Here is a 22,855-nt window from a genome sequence, read left to right as displayed (position 1 = left end):
CAGTGGCAATATTTCATCTTCAAACTATTTTTAGATCAATATTTTATCCTAGAATTTTTCCATATTATGTTATTCTTCATAGACAAATGTCAATACCACATCTACTTTGATTTACTTTTCCATTAATAGTGGGTTTGCACTGGGCGAAAATGCTCTCTTGAGTTGCAGTCAAGGGCACTGGATTTGTATGTGCTACCCTTCTTGGAAGAATTGTGCATGGCCATGAAGCAGAGAATAAGGAGCCGCAATATTTATCATGCATATCAGATCAAAATCATTTCTTGTTCATTGTAAGACAATAACTGAAAGAACGTGAACTATGACTGCTGCTCATGAATTCAATTGCTTATATCATACTTAGTATATAAACACCTTTCTCCTTTTTCCAGAACCCATATATATATTCTCCTAATAGATAATATATCCAAGAATATAGAACCACAGATAAACACCACATTACGTACTTTTAAGGAGTAACTCTTATCTACAGAATGCTGGAAAGAGCATTCTGAGGAAAAAGAGAAATATTTTAGCAATTGAGTTGTACACAGAATATTTGGAGTTAGAAATGTATAGGCTTGCTTATTTTTTTTCCTATTGAGCAATTTGAACTGAACTCGCTGCCATTGTATTTCCATTATATTTTTTCCATAACCTGTCATCTCTATCACAATCGAACCATTTGCTGAATTATTGTTCAGCTGCAATTTATAACAAAACAAGTAAAATGTATGGTAATCTGATTCAGACATCTATTCCACAAACTGTCATTACTGAACCACTTAGTTGTCACCTTGCCTCAACCAGAAGAGGACATATTTGTCCTTTGAGCAACAATGGCTATTCCACAAGGACACTGGTATGTTACTCTGGGAGGGTACATGTTCACAGAAAAAAAACGAAGTTTCTTTTTAGTAGAGAAAATTCCAATAATAGGATAATCTGCCGAAAGCAAAGCAACATAAACCTCACCACCACATGGAACTGTCAACATTTAAGGACAAAATCCACACTCCAAACACCTTCTTCTAGAGTTTTCCCTACTCTGCTTTAAGCAGCATATTCTCTAATATTTACAGTGGAACCATTTACAAATATCACCTGATTTTTTATTTGGAAGGAAAAACAATAGTAACTGATACCTAGCTCAGCCTATGAAGTGCAGTGTTTTACAAAAATCACTCCTGTAACGACTGGGAGAAACATAGTCCTATATTCTTGGTGTGTGAAAGCTGTGTGTACCCTGTTGCTCAGATTATTTTCATAGACACAAGAAACTTCCCAACTTGCCACCATATAAAATAGTGCAAGCAGACTGAGGCTTGAATGTAATGAAGAGGAATGTAAATTTATTTGAAAATTTGATTAAATATTTTATTACTTTTTATCAGACACAAATCAAGATAGAATTCACTTACGGTTCACTTAGATAATAGAAGAAGCTTGATACCAATTTTTAAGTCAGCACAACAGTGAAAGGAACACTGAATTCAAAGTCATGAAACCCAAGTTCTTATCCCAGCATGTTACCTACATAATCTGTGCCATCTTAGTTACTTCCCTTCTCTCAACAGTTTCCTCACTGATAAACTGAGTGGTGGAGCAAGCTGATCTTGAAGGTCCCCTCCAGTGCTAACATCTCTGATTATATGATCTGAGTCTGGGGAGTCCCATGGCAGAGGTTGAAGATTCCTTAGGCAATTGCCCTGGCCCATTCCTGCCACTGCTATGGGTATTTTCTACTCAGAGGGACGCAGGTCTGAACAGTGTGAGCTCAGAAGACTATCTTGGCAGAGGGGGTCAGGTTAGAGAACAGCACAAGTGACTGTATTCCTGCTGGAAATAATCTTGACTCTCAATTTAGATCAGCCTCACAGAGAAAAATTAGGAAGCCTGAAAATACCTCCCAGGGGATATATCTGGTCTCTCATGGGATCCTCCAGATCAGAGCTCAAAGTCACTGTGGATGAGTCTAAATCCTTTAGCCATTTCTCTTCTACCTGGGACAGGGCCAGATGTTTCTAGAGATGGGGAAGTCTGGTGGATATTCAGACTATGAAAGAAAGTTCAGAGAAAAATAGGAAACTTGGTTCAGGCTTGCAATTACATTAAGTTAATTATCCCAAAATAACTTTACTTTAAAAATTATAATCCAAACCCAAAGCACAGTTGTTTCTAATACAAGTAGAATGATTAGTTGAAGAACTTCTGAGGTTACATCTTTTTCCTATTTTATGTAGTCAGCAAAATTATCATCATCATCATCATCATCTCAACTCATTTTAATATATTTTATATGTCCTTATCTCAGGAATACCAGCACATTATTTGCAAAGTATTGAGAAGTTAAGATTTCTCAATATTGAGAAATAAATTAACAGAATACCAATAGACTACAGACAAAACTATGATTGTCTCAATAACGACTGTGAAGGAATCTGATAAAACTTTAATATCTGTTTCTGATAAATGTTCTAAATAAACTCAAATATACAGATATTTCATTTACCTGAGAAAGAAATTTTCCCTCAAAACAATAATCAGTCCCATAATTAATAAAACTCTAGAAACATTACCTTTAGAGTCAGAAAAACACAAACAATAGGAATACAGGCTATTGGTACAATTTAACATTTTTCTGGAAATTTTAGCCAATATAACTCAACAAGAAAAATAATTGAGCTATGAATATTGGACAGGAGAAGCAAAGAATCCTTATCAGCATAGAATACAATTGTCTATACAATAAATTTAAGTGAATCAAGAGATTAATAGGTGAGCTTTAAAAAATAATTATACTAAGAAAATAGATTCTCATATACCAAGCATAATAATCAATTAAATAAGTGTCCGATTTATAGTAACAATACAAAAAAGATATATTGTAAATATCAATAATTATATATATCTTAAAATATATTTTACAAAACATTTTTTTTACTTATTTTACTAAGACATTTTTAAAGTCTCTAATAAATGGAGAGACAACTTTCTAAAAAGAAAAACTTAACATTGCAAAGATTACATTTTCCTCCAAGTTATTTTATAAGATTAATGCAATTTTCATCAGAATTCCACGTGGATTTTTTGTAAGTGAACTTATAGCACCATAAAAGTAGAGACTGTCAGTCTTAGTTTTTGCCACAATCTCAACATCACAATACCTAGCACAGAATATCCACTCAGCAAATATTTGTTGAATCAATGGATGAAATGATTCTAAATTTCATTTGAAAACAAATGAGAGACTACTCAAAAACATTTGAGGAATAAGAACAATGTGTGAGAAGGTTTACATTACTGGATATTAAGTCATATTATACAGCTATAATAATATGTGGCATGATATAAAAATAGACTGATTTATCTAGAAAATCCAGGAACAGGCCCAAGTACATGTAATAATTTAATATATAATAAAATACAGCATTTTAATTCAGTGGAGAAAGGCCAGATTATGCAATAAGTGATGGAGAAACTAGATACTCATTTTTTAAATTAGATTTCTATCTTATACACACACTAAAATAAATCCCAAGTGGATTAGATATTTACGTGTAAAAGATGGAATAAAAACAAAGATATGTGCTTTTACAACATTTGGAAAGGGAGGGCTTTTAAAAGTGTCTGATGTCAAAAGCAGAAAACAAAAAAAAAGGTGTATAGATTTGGCAGAAAACTTTTAAAAATTAAAACTTCTGATTGTTAAATAACAAACAAAAACTCACTAAAAACAAATGATGGGCTGGGGACAATAGTCTCTCATAGGTCAATAAGAAAAAGTCAACTACACCAAAATAAAAGTAGACAGAAAACATGAAAAGGCAATTCACATCCAAAAAAAGAAACATAAATGCATAATTCATACATAAAAACTATTTAAACTCACTGGGAACCCAAAGTAATACAAGGAAAAATGATAATGTATTTTTTCACTTAGCAATTTGGAAACATTCCTTAAATGATAATACCTATTGTTAGTGAGGACTGAATTTTCATACCTTAGCATCAAGAAAATAAATTAGTACATCTTTTCTGGAAGGCAGTTTGAAAATCTGCTAAAGTTTAGCTTTAAAGAGATATGCATTAAAGCACTGTTTACAACAGTAAAAAAAAATTGGAGGCAATCTAAATATGCAGTGATGAGGAACTGATCAAATAAATTATGGTACAGCCACATGATTCATTAAACATTAAAATGATTAAGCAGAAAAACATCTAATGACACGAAAAGGCATTCACAATACATTAAGAGGAGAAGCAGATTTATAATATACTATGTAAAGTAATGACCCACCCCCCTTCATTAAATATATATTCCCATCGGAAAAGAAACTGGAAGGATAGACAGCAAATTTTTCAGTAATGATTTGATTATTTTCTTTTTTTTTAAATTGAAAGTTTATAAGTCTCTTTCTCCACCCAACTTTGCCTTTTTATATATGTATCATGAGTGCTTAGCACTGCACCGGCCACATACTAAGTCTTAAATATTTTTAAACCAGAACTATAAAAAATACTTAAAAGAATAATAAATTTTTGAATGTAAAATTACATATAACTTAAGATAATTAATAAATGATAAAAAGAAAATATGCATACAAGAAAATGGAAGAAAGTAAAAACACACAGAATTTATCACAAAATACAAAGCAATGGCTTAAGATTCTGGTTTTTTTCCTCCCGAGGAAGACAAGCCCTGAGCTAACATCTGCCACCAATCCCCCTCTTTTTGCTGAGGAAGATTGGCCTTGAGCTCACATCTGTGCCATCTTCCTCGACTTTGTATGTGGGATGCCGCCACAGCACGGCTGAATAAGTGGTGTGTAGGTCTGCACCCAGGATCCAAACTGGCAAACCCCAGGCCGCCAAAGTGGAGTGCACAAACTTAACCACTGTGCCACCAAGCAAGCCCCCTAAGATTCTGTTTTTGACAGGGTAAACAAGAGTGTCAAGTTTCTGTTTATCTTGATACACTAGAGTCTGATGGTAATTTTTTGCTTTATACTAATTGCTAAAGGAAGAATTTTTCCATATTCAGCATAGAAAATAAAGCCTATTAATTGCCACAACTGTTTGTAGTTTTCAAAAAAATGTATATACACCACACCGAGAATCTATCTGCCTACTTTTGAATCACGCTTTTAGATTCCATGTCTAATTCAAATGTTTTGCCTTTGTTATTTTCCTTTTAGTGTTTATTGATTCATTAACTATTACCAGCAATGTTTTCACTAGAAATCTAAGCCATATTCTTCATGTTTTATAAGAAAAAGTTCCTGGATTTGCTGATATAGCAGCAATAGTAGATTTAATCCAGAAAATGCAATAATGGAAGATGTGTTAAAATATTAATTTTAATTTCTGAAGAAATGCTTAGAATCTAGGCATCATTTTTAAACATCAGCCAAACATTTTCCTGTGCTCTATAAAAAATCAAATTTGGGGACTGGCCCAGTGGGGTAATGGTTAAGTTCACATGCTCCGTTTTGGTGGCTCAGGGTTCGCAGATTGGGATCTCAGGTGCGGACCTAGCACCACTCATCAAGCCATGCTGTGGCAGCATCCTACATACAAAACAGAGGAAGATGGGCTACAGATGTTAGCTCAGGGCCAGTCTTTCTCACACACACACATAAAAATCAAATTAGTAGTTTAAGACTTTCTTATAGCATATATAGAGAAATAAGCAAATGCGAATAATATGACTATTTGCGCAGGTAGGTGGAGATTCTATTTAAAGATATAGTAATAGCTAACATTTCTGAAGCACTTGCTATGTACCAGGATCTATTCCACATGTTTAACTTGTTTAATTCTCACAATAACTCTATGAAATTAGCTATTATTATCTATACTTTACAATTAAAGAAACTGAGTCAAAGACAGTTTGAATAACTTGCCCAGTGTCACATAGCTAGTAAGCAGTAAACTGGGATTTTTTTCCCACTTTCACTCCAAAGCCCCCCTCTTATTCATAACCCTGAATCAAAATAAAATGTTATATCATGACCTCGGTCTCTCTCAGTTGATCATGAATTCAAGCATTGTGATTAGTTGAACAACAACCTAGCAAATCAAGTTATAAGTTAACATCACTGTTATTTAAGATAAGGACCATTTCTCTAGGCTCCATATCATTAGACACGTAATTTAAAATGTAGAAGGGATCATAGGGACTGTTCACTTCACTGCAGCCCCTTTAAGTGTACAGTTAAGGAAACTGAGGTCCAAACAAGATCTTTGATGTCATAAGCACACGATCACACACAATTCCTAATTTACAAATCGATTTTGTTCTAAAATTTCACATGTAACAACAGAAGATACATTTTGCCTTGGACACAATATTCTTCTGAATGTGGCGTTGGATTCCTAGGTGAGCCTTCAAATGCACGTATAATGCTAAATGCTCTTAGAGCACCTTTCTGTTCAAATAGTGCTGTAAACACCTAACCAATCTGTATAACAATGTTTCTGCAGGAAGAGATGTAACATCCACCCTGCCGCAGTCTTGGAAGACAAACAGGAAGTCCCTCTTCTATACCTTTGCCCTCTCCATGCACCTGTCATCTACTTCTCTCCAATGGAGTCTTGAGAGGGAACGCCAGAGGAAGAGGCAGAAAGTTAATAGTTAACGTTGGGACTTTCTGATAAACCCTTAGTCACTTTTTAGTTCAGTGGGATTCCTGTCACTTTTATTCAGGGGCTCCATGGCCATAAAGGCTGCCTACTTATCTTTTCACAACAACTCTTCCTGCTAACTAAGCTTTCTCTTCTTCCATGACCCTGTCAGGCCTTACTACTCAAAGTGCAACGCTAGGGCAGGATCTTCACCTGGGAGCTTAGAAATGCAGCATCTCAGGGTCTTGCTTGAAACCTTCTGAATCAGATTCTGCATTTTAGCTAGATTGGGGTTGGGGGTTGGTATGCATATAAAAATTTGAGAAACACTGCCCTTATGTCATAAAATAGTTTATCTTCAATATTACGTTTTAAAACTTTTCTGTATTACCATTAAGAAAAAAATCAAACTAAAAAGTTCTCTCTGTGTGTACCAACCCCCAATCCCTTCACCTCAGATTCTAGCAAAAGTCAGATGCATTCAGTGATAATGTTGGTACTTGTCTACCTGAAACAGATCACCTGGGGAACTTCTCAAGAATACCATTTATTATCCCAGGGCCCATCCCAGACCAATTAAATTACATCATCTGGGGTGGGGCTCCCGGGTACGTTAAAGGTTGAAGTAAAAATTCCTTATATTTCAAAGAAATCTAAACCCCGTGAATTTCCAAATCTTCCTGTCACAGGAACTAGAGGAAGATGCAGAAGGCCGTGGGTAGCACAAGGAAGTGCAGCATGTGTGCTAGAGATGGGGGTTCTAGTAGAGGGTAGAAATATTCAGGCTATGGTGGGATAGCAGAGGAAGCTGAGAAAGACATGACAGACATCTAGAAGATTGGCTAGAGGTAGCTGTCCTGAGGTGAAAGAGACATAAGTCAAAGTGCCTAAGCCAGAGTCTATGTGTGCAGGATCCCCAAAAACACTCTCCCTTCTCTAGCAGTATGCTTGAATTCAAACACCTACCTAATGTCTTTGTCAAAACATAAGGGACAAAGATCTTCCTTTGCAACATAGACTGGGGGACTTGAGAACTCTAGCAACATGAGTACTAGGACTTCTCCTTTACACCCTTAAACTTCTTGGGGTTTAATGAATAAAAGTAGTGTGACCCAAGTTGCACTGACATGTACCCCAATTTTATGATGGAAAGATGTCCAGGGCTGCTTAGGCATCAAGAATATTTTTGAGTGAACACTTACGAATTTCTTATCATAATAAACGTATTGTGACAACCATATTCTCTCAGTAATCTGCTTACAGAGCTCCCTCTGCTTGGCTTCCCTCTGACTATCCTTCATTGACTCTCACACTCAGTTTTTCAACAGTAGTTTCTCTTCTATGTTAGGAGTCTTAAGGGTTAAAGACAATGTTGTATCTGGTCGCTGAGTCAGATGGAGAAAAAACAAGCACACAGTTAACGCTGAGAGGCCATAGCTAATAGGATTTAAAATTACATCAGTAGTGCAGAGAGCAGCTCCTTCACAGTGGCATTTCCTTTTTTCTTAACCTTTCACTATCAAAAGCAAATTTTACAGTACTTTTTCTATCAGTCCTGAAACCGACCAAATATTCTTTATACCACAATTATCTTCATTTAGAGGGACTAAGAATGTACAGGACATTTTGAAAGTATGTCCACCTTGTACCAAGAGAAGTGTTATAGCAACTTCAAGAATCGTTGCTCATTTAATGGACTTTAAAAATTACCAAGATGACACGCACAGAGGAAAGAAGGAATGCCCAGAAAGAATACCAAAAATACTAAGTCATTGGTATAGCTGTTTAAGAGGAGAGAGGTCATATTCTAACGGCTAAATTTTCTCCCCTTCTTTTCTTCTGAAGCGACAAAAAGAATGGAGCCAAGAGATCAGATGCCCTGAAAAGCTGCGCTCATCTTAATGACCACAACGGTTACCTAAATTCTTTAGAATTTTCTACATGTCCACTACTACTTAAAACTGCACAGCCTCGGCAAGGCCTTTTCTCTGCGACAAGGCTGGAAACCTACAGCCTCACTACACCTGTGTCATTGCCAATGTAAATGGTGCTTTCTCACCATGCACATTTCAGCTGCTTTTCCCATCCATTCTTTTCCTCACCAATATTCTGTTGGTTATGAAAAGAAGTTGAGCTGGTGCAAATAAACTTTGCCCTTCAAACGCGCTGCTGGTTCCAGACCTATAGCCCAGGGCTGAAGTTAGCTCAAGAACACCTCTCTCCTCACTCTCACTCATGGGTAATTAATACACCAAGAAAGACTTTAAGATTTCTTTTGGTGGGATATTTTCAAGCTTGAGAAGTTGAAAACTAAGTTAGCCCCTCTCCACATCCACTCCTTTCTCCCACCCCTTTGCACTACTGGCTCATGGGTAGATTTCACACAGTTCCTTCTGAGTATAAGTAAATGAGAAGACTCTAGTTGACTCCCTTATCCTGCTGCCTGCTATGAACCTTCTTCAGATTTGCTCCTGAGATGACCCTGGAAGAATCCTCCACCTTCAAGCTTCTGTTAACCTGTGTCTCCTGAGAAGATGCAAAGAAACTCAGCAGACCCAAGACTGGTTACTAGAGTCACCATTCTGTTGAATACCTAAATACAATCATTACAAATATAATTGCATAACAATTACAATTTAATATAATGGAAGAGTCGTAGGCTTTGGGGCTAAAGACACGTGGCCATCACTCAAATTTACCATATGTGTGACTTTAGGAAGGTTCCTTAATTTCCTTGCATGTCAATTCTCTTTTCTGTATGTTAGAGAAAATAACAACTGCTCCATGGAGTTACTGAGAGAATTAAATAAAATAATCTCCCTAAAAGGCTTAATACTGAACCTGGAATAGATTAGGAACAACAAATATAAACTCAATAAATAGTAAACTTTTGGTCTGTGTGCACATGCCTCATCTAAACTTTCACATCTATGTGAGTACTTTTATTCACATTAAACTTCTAGGTTGGTGGATAAATGATTTCAAAAGCCAGGCAGAACATAAAAAGGGCTTGATAATAAGGCTTCTCTTCCAGTTTCTACTCAGTAGTGCTTATGTTAATCAACGGAAATGTGTGATGAAGACCATGACTAAGGAAAATTTGGAGTCTGATGGCAATCTTTATCATGATATAACAATTGTTTGAAGTATCATTCATTTCAACCCACAGGAACTTATTGAGAATGTTACACTCATATGATAGGACCAGAGTCAATTGTACTTCTATACACTGATTCAAATGTATAGAATGTAATCCTTAAAGCAACCAGCAAAACATACTTTTAAAAACTAAGTCAAATAGAGCCAGAAGCTATGGATAAAATTGTTTCCCAAAACTCTGAGAGCTCCTATTGAGAAAAATCACCTCAAAGACATATTAAAAAATAAGTAGTTCTTCAGCTACCTTATTCATATTTATGAACAAAATATTTTCACCCCCAAACTGCTACAGGTTTCAATAGAAATAGAAAGATTAATCAATCGATCGATAGAGAGGTAGATTTCAAAAGCCAGAAGAATTTTTCCAGATTATCAAGAACATTCTGGACCTAAATGTGGTCATCTTTGTCAAAATAAATTTTTAGTGTATTTTTCTTGGTGTGCATGAACTATAAATTCTTAAACAATGCAACTTGTCTGGCATCTCTTTGGGAGACATCATGGCAGCACCACTAACTCTCAGAGGCATGAAGACCTATACGAACACAATACAGATGCATCCAGATGGTACTAACGTCCCAAAGCAAATATCGTGCACAGCCTGTACTTGAAGACTAAATAAGTTTTCAACTTGCCATCACCTCTTACAGGTTACAACCAAGGATTCAAAATGATGCTCTGGTGATGTAAAAGATAATAGATCAGAGTCACATTTGACAGCAGCTGGGGACCATCTCAGGCTGTACTTAAACACCACAAAGCCTGGGGTTTCCAGGCATGCACTCTCTTCACACTGATGATGAAGGAGACTGAGAACACACATTCCAAGAGCACCTTGCTGCCAAATTTTAAAGTTTTGCTATTTTCCCTTGAAACAATTCAGCACACAGATATGATTTCAGAAGATTACAAACATATATATGTAATTGGCTGAATTTGATCTAATTCCCTCCTGACATTGTCTCCTGACATTCTCCTGTTGAATGCAGAAAAATAAAGGCACCAGCAATTTCATGTACTAGGAAGATAATGCGATTTGGGATCACAGAAACTAAATTTTTTAAAAGAAATTTATTGTACTGAACCCATCTTAAGTTGTAAATTGCCACCTGTGTTCCAGGACATCTTAGTTCCAAAGCAATTTTACTTGTCTCTACCAGAGTTTGAGTGGTTTCTTTATATTTGGAGCTGATTAGTCCTTGCAGCTGTACACCAGATTGCCCTAGTCTTTCTGTAATCATAAAAATTAATATAATTATTTTATCTATAATGAATTTACAAGTGAGATCCTTACCCCTAAATATAATATGATTCCATAGAACATAAATCTCCAGAAAAAGCATCGCCGAAGAGCATTAATGAGTTTGGGATTTTTCTTTGACACCAGCTCTCTGTCCCATTCTCTGCAAAAGAAGAAAAAGTGGGACCAATAAGTTGCATATGCAAATATTTGAGTTGTTCTATTTCCCTTAACATAGTTTTATTCACACAAGTACATCCAAGGAGATTAACCCAGTGACTGAAGAGACAAAACCTTGTGGAGACCTTTCAACACCAACGCTCAGTCAGATATTTGGCAAAATTCAGTGCTCCGCCATATATCAAATTTCAGGGAGTTGACTTCATGAAAAGGCCACATTATATGTGTTAAAGAAAGGTTCTGGGCTTCTTAAAAGCAATGCAACAGGTGGACAAATAACCTATGTCTCTTAAGAATACACATTGCTGTGCTTGGAACAATAAACAAAATTTAATTTGTTTTCCCCTTCGCCTCTCGATCTTCATCCATGTAGAACTGTAGTAGGTTTTACAAAATTTAACTGTCAAACTAAAAACAGGGTAAAACGTCAGGTGAATTTTCCTGTGATTTAACATCAGAAAAACTTGCTATTTAGACTTTGTTTTTAAATGTAAGGGTACGAAACAAATATCATCCAACTTCCTTTTCAACTACTAAAGTCATTTATTACAGTAAAAGTATTTGGAAAATTAGAATATAATCAAATTCTATATTTTCTGGTAAGAATAGAAAGTAAATAGTCTGAAAAATGGCTGGTATCAATAAATGTTCTGTTTTCTTTTAAATACTATAGGTTCATCAGCTGATTATATTTCAGTTATTGCCACTGCTTTCTATCAAGAAAAGCCCCCTGTGTCTTCCCAAGTGGATAAAATATAAGTCTAAATGTTACCCTCATCTTCATTTTTAAACTGCAAGAGATGAAAAGTTTCAAAGGCAAGAATTAGATAAAGGCTTTGCATCTCACCAACAGCTATTCCCATTACTACCCCTTTTTTAGAGGTGCTTCCAAGTCACTCTAAAAGAAGAACACAGAAGTGAGATCTGAGGGCAAGCTTGGCAGTCTCTGTGCGTGGACAGTGGCTTCCCCGAGAAGCTCATTATCTATAACACCTAATTACCCTATCCTATCTGTCTGCCTCCCACATTCTTTCCCATTCTTTTCCTCACACACATGGGACTTGCCTCCCATGCATATCATTCAGTGACTCACAATCAGGTAAGAAACTAAATATGGAGACAGGTTCATCCTCTCTTTCAAGAGAAGAATGAGTCAGATGAGAAAGCCAGGAAAGAAAGGTGGTACATCTACCAAAAAATGGTTTCAGGGTGGGAAGAAGTGGTCAATATTGAAGTCATGTAGGAAGATGTCATTATATTTGACCTTAAGAGACCTCTTGTGACCTTGGTCAATGTCATTTAGGAACATGGTTGACACAGAAACCATATTTCAGGGAGCTGAGACGTAAAGGAAAGGTGAAGAGGTGGAGAGACCAGGAGAGCAGAGAAATGTTAGCTATGAAAGAAAAAAAAAATGAATGGGGTAATAACCTGAGAGGAAGGCAAGGTGGGAGAAATTTTTTTTAATGAGTGGGACTTGAACAATTTGTAGCCTGCGAAGAGTTAGCAGCGAGAGTGGGCAGTGTGGTTCTAGCAGCACCATAACAGACCCACAAAGCATTCCAAACACCAAGAGTTGAATCATAAGGGAAGAAGCTTTATACTTATCGAAATTGTAGCCTAGCTACAGTCATAAAATGAATGTGTGGTTTGCACACAGGAGTGATGAGAAGGTTCAATCCCAGGGCATCAAACTGAGCCAGATACGCCAAAATACCTCAACCATGTGGTAACCACCCGAGGGCCTTTGTCACAAGGCAGTTATGAAATATGAGGCCAGCCTCACTTCCCAAGGGCATAGAGGTACAAAGTACTATAAAAGGTATGTCATTCCTCCAAAATGTTTCAATAAATTCCAAATAACATTTTATTAAAAAAGAAGGAAACAACAGGATGAAAAAGATATAAAATAAAGATAAAAATAATAAAGATAGAATTTATGGACTTAGGTTGGCACAGAGTTGTTGAATTGAAACAAAATAGGTATATTTTCAAAACTGAATTGATATGGGGACACAATGAAAATGGAGGAGAAAAAAATGTTAGGCCAGATAATCCTACAAATTCAAGTGTATGTCCTTTATTCGGCCACAAATAAAAATATATCTGGAGTACACAGTTTCTGATTAACTTAGCCCTTCTCTAATTAATCTTCCCCTCAGCATCTATTCAGAACTTAGGTATTCAATATCTACTATATTATTTTTAATTTGCTGATATACCTACAATGTATTATGTTTATACAATTTATCTCTGCAACGTTATAGATTTTTACATAATGCTAGCCATTTCACATTCAATCATCATTCATTCACGCAACAGATATTTATTGAGCACCTACTATATGCCAGGCCCTATTGTAGGCACTTGGGGATACCTCATAAATAGACCCAACCAATCCAAACAAAAAACAAAATATCCTTGCCTTCCTAGCACTTATGCACACTCAGTACTCAGTAATAGAAGTTGGTCCTTGATCTTGGAAATGTGAATCTACTACTCTCGCTAGCTTAATTCTTTGAATAAAATCAAGAAAAGTAAGGTTGATTATCTTATTTTGCCATGAAAATGTCAAAAAAAAAAAAACAGGAACAAGTTCAATGAAAATCAGCTCAACAAATTGCAAGTCTACTCAACTTTTTTATTTTGGTGCAATAATTTAGTGGCTATTTTTTCTTTATCTTTTTTTTTACTAACTGCTACTTCCCTCTTTCTTTCATCTGGTACCAGGCCTTGTGCTGCTGGCACAAGACCCACTCTAGCTTATTCATAATCTGTGTTGGTCTGAGGAACACTTGTGACTCAAGAGTCTCTGGGGTTTTTCACATTTGGCCAAGGAGAAAGAGCTCTTTCTTCTGTGGTCTGTAAAGATATGAGCAAAGACTTCTGAGGACCCACTGCATGGAGGAAGTCAGTCTGAGACAACAAAAGCAGCACAAGGCAAATGCCATGGGGTGGCATTTGAGTCCCTGGTTCCATTGAGTCCCGAAGGCCAGTCCTCTACCTTGGCCTTCACACAGGTAGAGCACATGAGCCAATAAATTCCCTCTTTCTATTTGCTTAAGCTTGTTAGCTGGGTTTCTGTCACTGGCAATCAAAAGAATTCTAATCAATACTCTCATAAAAGGAAACTGAGAATTTCTCTTTCTCTCTTTTTTTTTTTTATGAGGAAGATTGGCCCTGAGCTAACATCTGTTGCCAATCTTCCTCTTTTTGCTTGTGGAAGACTGTCACTGAGCTAACATCTGTGCCAATCTTCCTCTATTTTGAATGTGGGACCCCACTATAGTGTGGCTTGATGAGCAGTGTGTAGGTCCATACCCAGGATCTGAACCTATGAGCCCCAAGCCACTGAGGCAGAGCACATGAACTTAAGCACTATGCCACAGGGCTGGCCCAAGAAACTCTGAGAATTTCTTTACAACAGGAAACACTGCTGCTGGGCACACCAGGAACGCAGACCTGGGGAGGATCACGGCTCCATCAGTCATCAGCTGGATGGTTACATCATCACTGTGAGCCTCAGTCTGCTCTTCTGCATGACGGAGATGATGCTTTCCTCCCAGAGCGGCTGATAGGAGACACTACACTTGGCGTTCAATATGCACCCCAAATATGAAATTTTTACATTTCTTTGATATCCAAAGCCATTACCTTAAGATTTCCAAGTATGTACATTTCTATTCGCATACTAAGATTTTGGAGACAAAGATACACAATTTGCTTCATAAAGATGTTATTTCCATCTTCACCAAATCCGCTTAATGTTCTTTAAAGACAGGTAACTTCTCAGGATTCAAATAGGTATTTTTCAGAAAAAAAGTCATTTCTCAGGAAAATGGTTATATTTCTTTTATCCTTCCCCTTTCATTGTTTAATTCTTAATTGGTTAAGACTTCAGCAAGAATACAAGATGTTGCTGTTTTAAATATGCCATTTTAAGAGTTAAGCCCTCCAATACATCAGTCCTCCCTTCTCTAAATAATTCATTTCTCTCTTCAACTGATAAATGATGTGCATGAACATACCTTTCCAATTTTTCGGACAGGTTGTCAGCAGAATCAGCAGAAGGGATTTGGTATATGTCTGACAATTCCAGGCGCTGTCTGTACCCTTTCCTCAAAATTGGTCTGGTCCAGCTAAAAGAAAGAGAAGAGGGACAGAGAGAAACATTAACTCGACTGGGTCTCCAACGTAGACCTGGAATCTGATGCCCCTTGAAATCTTCTGGCCTGTGGAAAATGGTAGATGTGTAAATATGAGAATAAAATAATTCAACTTATGTAAATACCAGGGCTTCATATCTTACAGGACACATCTGTATAAAATACCAACCCCTCCAAACTTATGTGATGTAGCCTTGTGAGAAAGGATCGGGAATGATGGTAGAATCCTTCCCAGAAGAAAAAACAAACTGCTAAACATTCTATATTAAAAGTATTCTAAAAAAAAAAAAAAAAACTGGGGCCGGCCAAGTTGCGCAGCAGTTAAGTTCACACGTCCCGCTTTGGCAGCCTGGGGTTTGCCGGTTGGGATCCTAGGTGCAGACCTACACACCACTTGGCAAGCCATGCTGTGGCAGGCGTCCCATATATAAAGTAGAGGAGGATGGGCACAGACGTTAGCTCAGGGCCAGTCTTCCTCAAAAAAACCTGCCCCAAAATAACCAGATACTAGGAGTTGATAGCAAATTGCTGAAGTCCGGTCTCCACCACTTCAAATATAAAATGACCTGTGAATGATAAAATCGACCCTCAGGCAACACCCTTATATAACTTTGTTACTGTAACACCTGGTACTCAGCAATGAGCTATTTGTTGAATGAACTGACTCTTGCCGGAGGGTTAATGAGTAGTTTGTATCAATTTGTTGACTTAATTATCACCTCCGAATGGTTACTTGAGGGTGGGGATGATACCTTCCTTATGTTTTGCTCCTCGCCCATCAGCAGTTACGCACATCTACCCTCTGCACATCAAATAAATAACAATTTATGACGGAAGCTAGCGAAACTGGTGTGGTAAATAATTAGGGAGGATACTCCAATTACTTTCAAGTACACTGTTTCTAACTCCTTTGGATAAAGTGGAATAATCTTCACAGAGACAAGAAAATCTAAAAAGAAGACAAAGAAGAAGAAAAAGGAAGAGGAAGGAGGAGGAGAATTATGAAACAAAGCAATCACATCACGTATGAAGAGAAATTTCTAAATGAAATTTGAGCAGATGAGACCTTTCTTGGGTGAAATTTAATTTATTTATTGAGAAAAGGAAACTGAATTTAGAATTAGTAACCCCCAAACATATGCTCTTTCCCTTAGTATCTTTCTTTTCTTCAAAAATGTCTAAAATTTGATGTCACTGAAACTTTGGTAATGTATCAAAATGCAAATTAGCCACCAAAAATCAAAGGGGTCCAGATTCTTCTTTATACTTCCCTGGTCTCCCGCTTCTTCTGTCAGCCCTGTCCTATGTTTCTGATGTCTCTACAACTTGTCCTTCCTTAAAACTTAACTGAATTAGGGCCCAACTCGAAGGCTAAGTAATTTCATCAATCATTTCTTGCTAAGATATCAAGGTGTGACAATGGTTTTTAATATGTCACTTTTCCCATTAACTTGCAATATTTTCATCTTGAAAAGCTCCTTCAGACCCTAATAAAGAGTAATAATTAGGTTTCGTCTTTATTGTCCAATCTGATCCATTGGTAATTTTTCCTGGAGAATGAGAATGAAAATAGTTGGGGACAGTCTGAACACAGCAGTTAAAGAAGTGTCATGATCATGCAGCATCCGCAGTGGGCATCGTCTAAGAAGGGGACGTCATATCCACCTGGTGCCAAACCCGTGACCAACATAAGCAATGGAAGTACATGTGGAAATACAGGTGGTATTTAGGCTATGAAAAATCAGGGACAGCATTTTAGGATATAAACTCCATCTTGTTGGTTATAAGCCTTTGTAAACTTAAACCAAGAAGGGAAAAGGTGAATCAAGAGTTTACTACTGAAAAAACATTATGTGTGTATAGCACTTGTCAAAGAGCTTTCACAAACATTAGCACATCGTGATTTTAATTTGAAAATCTTTTTAGGTAGGTAGAACAAAAACATATTATTGCCCTATTTTAAGGATAAAGAAATGGAGGCTCAGAGATGCTAAACTTGTCTGCTAGTAAAGGCAAAAACTATAGATTTTTGCCACATTCTTTTGACTTCATTCCTTCCTTTACCATGCTCAGCTTTCCCTATTTAGGAAAATTAAGCATGGCGGGTTGTTCTAGACAGATAGCTGGGAGGAGAACCTAGAAGCAGGGAGACCAAAACCTGGCAGACTGCAGGCAGTGGTGCGGTGTGCTGGCAAATCTTTAACTGTCCCTTCTCCAGCAAAAACAAAATGACTTACGGCATCTGCCAACTTCTGTGGTGTGAATACTCCCACCATGACTAATTTCAAGTATCCAGATGTGAAGTCACTGAACACAGAGTTGGGAAGAGATTTACAATTGCATATCATAACATAGTGTGGTTACCATTCAGATAAAATGAACATAAATAACCTCAATAGCATAGATAATAGTAAAATGTAAAATAATTAGGTAATAACTTTTGAGTTTTTATTACCTTTGCTTTAATACAATTTACTTAACTACAAGTTTAAATTTTTTTTTCTTTTTTTTTTTGGTGAGCAAGATTAGCCCTGAGCTAACATCTATTGGCAAGCTTCTTTTTGCTTGAGGAAGATTGTCCCTGAGCTAACATCCATGCCAATCTTCCTTTACTTTTGTATGTGGGACCCTGCCACAGCATGGTTTGATGAGCGGTGTGTAGGTCCACACTGAGGACCCAAACCTGCAAACCCTGGGCCACCAAAGCGGAGCACACAAACTTAGCCACTACACCCCTGGGTTGGCCCCTTATTTAATTTTTAATACTAGTTGTGCCTAACAAATAACTCACAAACTTCCTGAAAATTGAACAATCAGCTTGGCCAGAAAGGGCCAACTGCAGAAGATCATGGACAGCCAGATGGTTGAAAGACTTGAAACAAGGGTAATGGCATTGAGGACAGAAAGGAGGAGCCCCTAGAAGATTTAGTAAAAAAGAAAATGTACTTCATCTATTAATGTCTTACATTTTCAGTATGTTTAAAATTATTAAAATATGACACTAATTCTACAAATAAACAAAATTTCACTATCAATACACCAAAAACACCTTTGTAGAAAATTAAATAAATCTTCATATCTCTTTTAAAAAACATATAAACATATATCTTTTCGTCTATTTCTAAGACCCAAAGACCATTCCCATAAATGAGTTTCCAGCTCATTTTAAAGTAACATAATTTGTGGGCTGCTTTTATAAAAAGTTTCCTGCATTATCTGTGCCCATTTTAATATGTATGTTACACCAGGACATCTAGCTTTGATTATCAAGACTTCCATAGCCCAGCATCATCAAACCAAACATTCAGTAGCATTAAAACTCAAGTTAGTCATTTATAATTATTAATATAATTTAGTATTTCCTGTCAGGCTCACCATAGTAAACTTATATTTGTATCCTGAAATAGAAACTTGGCTTAAGGTAAATTATGAGAACTAAAATCAACTAAGCTTAGGCTTCCCGGCAATCACCAGAGCTATTTTAGAGAAAGAATTTGTTCTATGAGGTTAAACCAACAAAATTGAATGAATTTCTGCCCCATCAAAGGGCTCTCCATGCCTATATCAAGCCAGTCTTAGAAATACAAAAACAAAAATAAAACAAACAAAAAATTCCCCATATAGCTACACGTAGACACTTTATGAAATATTAGTTACTATAAACTCTAGCCACCGCTCCTTTTGAATAATCCTGAGTAAGTTAAACATACTTGGATAGAATTTAGGAATGCCCAGCCAGGATTTCCACTTCAGTATTTCTTCCATCAGAAATCAGTGAGCTCCCAGGTGTTTCATGAAGCAAAGCAGGTACCCCTGGAATAACCGAAAGCAAGAAACCCTATTCCTCCTCCCATTTGCCCCCACCAACTCTTCTTCTCACCTCTAATTGAGCTTATCCTTCTCCTTCATTCAATAATTAGTCACTATATATTGACAATGGACTTAAAATTGGTCTACTTAGAAATTGTGACAGTTTCCAAAGTTCTGGCTATTTCTAACAGAAATTAGCTAATCATTAATTACAGAGTAGCAGACAGACATCCCTAAGGCATACAGCTTTTTATAACTTAAAAGTTTTAAACTAACTTTGAAAAAAAGGATCTAGTACCCCAGAAACACTGTTCTGTTCACTTAACTATAAGAGGCTTCATGTTTTGAGAAAAATGCTATCACTTGATTTTTCAAAAATACACACACACACACAAAGATGAAACTGTATTTAATTAGTTTCATTTCTTAGGACAAAACTTCCAACTTTTGCATACAGTGATTTGCAATTCCCTATGATGCAAAGAATTTTCTAGTTATAGCCACTACTACAGCCTTGCTTTTCACAAAACCTATCCCCCTAAGGCCACATAATTAAAGCTTATAATCATTTTTCCATTTGACATTTGACTTTAGTAATCCAACAGAGGCATCTGACATTTTCATCTGCTAGAATTTAAGATGAAGGTCAGGTATCAGATCTTTTTAGTTCAAAATGATTTTGTTTGTATAAAACAATCATGCTTCCATGGTATATAACATTACTTTTTGTTTAACTAGCAAAATAAAATAAAATGAAATTGCAAATTTAAATCACTGGTTATATGACACTTCTCCTAAATACTGACAAAATTGATAGACTCAAAGACTAACAGCTTTCTTCATTTTTGCATGAAATAATTAATACTTGAGGAACTAAGTAGAAATTACTCTAAACTACTTTGTGTAGTCAAGTTTAAATACACTAGAGGTTTTCTCATCATCCAGTATATTTATCATGAGCTTCAAATAGCCCAAATAATCTGGATAGTCCTGACTAAGGAATATGTTGAACCTCATGCAGAGGACAGAGGGAAACCATTTGAACAGATTGTGATAATAAATCTCAAATTCCTGCAGCATAGCTCTACCACTTTGCTTTAGTTTTGTGTGTGTGTGAGGAAGATGGCCCTGAGCTAACATCTGTTGCCAATCTTCTTTTTGCTTGAGGAAAAGTGGCCCTGAGCCAACATCTGTACCAATCTTCCTCTATTTTGTATATGGGTTGCCACCACAGCATGGCTTGATGAGTGGTGTAGGTCTGTGTCCAGGATCCAAATCCATGAACCCAGGCTGCTGAAGCAGAGTACACCAAACTTAACCACTATCCCACCAGGCCAGCCCCTGCTTTAGTTTTTTTGAAAAATCGCTATGATGGGAAGGATTGACTTGAGACCAGAAGTCGTCTCACTTCTATATAGAGCACCTAAATACATAAAGCAAATATTAACAGACAAAGAAGGAGAATCTGATGGTTAGACAAAACTAGTAGCAGACTTCAACACTCTAATTACATCAATGGATAGAGATCATCCAGACAGAAGGATGTCAATAAGGAAACGTTGGCCGTAAAAGGTATCAAGATGGACTTGATAGATATATACAGAACATTCCATCCCAAAACTGCAGAATACACACTCTTTTCAAATGCACATGGAGCATTCTCTGGGATAGATCACATATTAGACCACAAAACTAGTCTCAATAAATTTAAGAAGATTGAAATAATACCAAGCATCTTCTCTGACCAAAACAGTATGAAACTAGAAATCAACTACAAGAAGACAACTGGAAAAGCCACAAAAATGTGAAAATTAAACAAAACGCTACTGAACAACTACTATCTCAATGAAGAAATCAAAGGAGAAATAAAAAAATACCTGGAAACAAGTGAAAATGAAAATATGACATACCGAAATTTAGAGGATACAGCAAAAACTGTATTAAGAGGGAAGTTTATAGCAATATAAGCCTAGCTCAAAAAACCAGAAAAGTTGCAAATTAACAATCTAACAATATACCCAAGGAAACCAGAGAAAAAAGGACAAACAAGGCCCAACATCAGTAGAAAGAAGGAAATAAAAATCAGAGCAAAAATAAATGAAGTAGAGACTAAAAAGACAATACAAAAGATAATGAAACTAAGAGCTGATTCTTTGAAAACATAAACAAAACTGACAAACCTTGAGCTAAATTCACAAACAAACAAAGAGAAAAGGTTCAAATAAAATCAGAAATGAAAACGAAGAAATTACAACAGATACCACAGAAATAAAAAGGATTATAAGAGAATACAACAAAAAGCTATATGCCAACAAATTGGATAATCTAGATGAAATGGATAAATTCTTAGAATTACACAACCTTCCAAAACTGAATCAAGAGGAGGTAGAGAATCTGAATAGACCAAGCATGAGTACGGAGATCAAAACAGTAATCAAAAAAAGGAAGTCCAGGACCAGATGGCTCCCCCAGTGAATTCTACCATTCAAAAAAGATAATTCCTACCCATCTCAAACTCTTCCAAAAAATTGAAGAGGAGGGATGCTTCCTAATTCATTCTATGAAGGCAATAATATCTTCAAACAAAACCAGACAAGGACTACACACAAAAAAAGAGAATTACAGGCCAATATAACTGATAAATTTAGATACAAAAATCCTCAACAAAATACTAGCAAATTGAAGACAACGAGACATTCAAAGGATCATACAGCATGATCCAGGGATGTAGGAATGGTTCAACAGCCACAAATTAATCAATGTGATACACCACATTAACAAAATGAAGAATAAAAATCACATGATCATCTCAATAGATGCAGAGAAAGCATCTGACAAGATATAGCATACATTTATGATAAAAACCCTGAATAAAATGGGTATAGAATGAAAGTATCTCAACATAATAAAGGCCATATATGACAAAATCATAGCTAACACCATACTCAATGGTGAAAAACTGAAAGCTATGCCTCTAAGAACAGGAACAAGACAAGGATGCCCACTTTCACCACTCTTATTTAACATAGTACTTGAAGTCCTTGCCAGAGCAATTAGGCAAGAAAAAGAAATAAAAGGGATCTAAATTGGAAAGGTGGAAGTAAAACTGTCACTATTTGCAGATGACATATTATATAAGAAAACCCTAAAGAATCCACCAAAAAACTATTAGAAATAATAAATAAATACAAAATCAACATACAAAAATCAGTTGCATTTTATGCAGTAATGATGAAATAGCAGAAAGAGAAATTAAGAATACAATCCCATTTACCATCTCAACAAAAAGAATAAAATACCTAGAAATAAATTTAACCAAAAAGTTGAAAGCCCTGTACACTGAACACTATAAAACATTGTTGAAAGAAATCAAAGAAGACACAAAGAAATGGAAAGATATTTCATGCTCATGGATTGGAAGAATTAACATAGTTAAAATGTCTATACTTCCTAAAGCAATCTACAGACTCAATACAATCCCCATCAAAGTCCCAATGACATTTTTCACAGAAATAGAACAAAGAATTCTAAAATTTATATGGAACAACAAAAGACCACAAATAGCCAAAGCAATCTTGAGAAAAAAGAACAAAGCTGGAAGAATCACATTCTCTGATTTCCAAATATACCACAAAGCTGTAGTAATCAAAACATCATGGTTCTGGCAGAAAAACAG

General features: G+C 36.2%; 1 protein-coding gene across 1 annotated transcript in view; it reads right to left on the bottom strand.

Annotated features, from left to right (window-relative positions):
• CFTR (CF transmembrane conductance regulator) overlaps positions 1-22,855 on the bottom strand; it is a 165,265-nt gene that overhangs the window by 118,182 nt on the left and 24,228 nt on the right. Inside the window, exons 2-3 of the mRNA XM_014838463.3 lie at positions 15,232-15,342; positions 11,078-11,186 (exon numbers count right to left, since the gene is read on the bottom strand). Of these exons, the coding sequence (XP_014693949.2) occupies positions 11,078-11,186; positions 15,232-15,342 (220 nt within the window). The remainder of the gene's footprint in view (positions 1-11,077; positions 11,187-15,231; positions 15,343-22,855) is intronic.

The sequence above is a fragment of the Equus asinus genome, chromosome 1 (genome assembly GCF_041296235.1).
Source record: "Equus asinus isolate D_3611 breed Donkey chromosome 1, EquAss-T2T_v2, whole genome shotgun sequence".
Taxonomy (NCBI): Eukaryota; Metazoa; Chordata; class Mammalia; order Perissodactyla; family Equidae; genus Equus; species Equus asinus.
The sequence above is the reverse complement of the archived record's forward strand: the minus strand, read 5'-3'. Positions and strand labels throughout refer to the sequence as shown.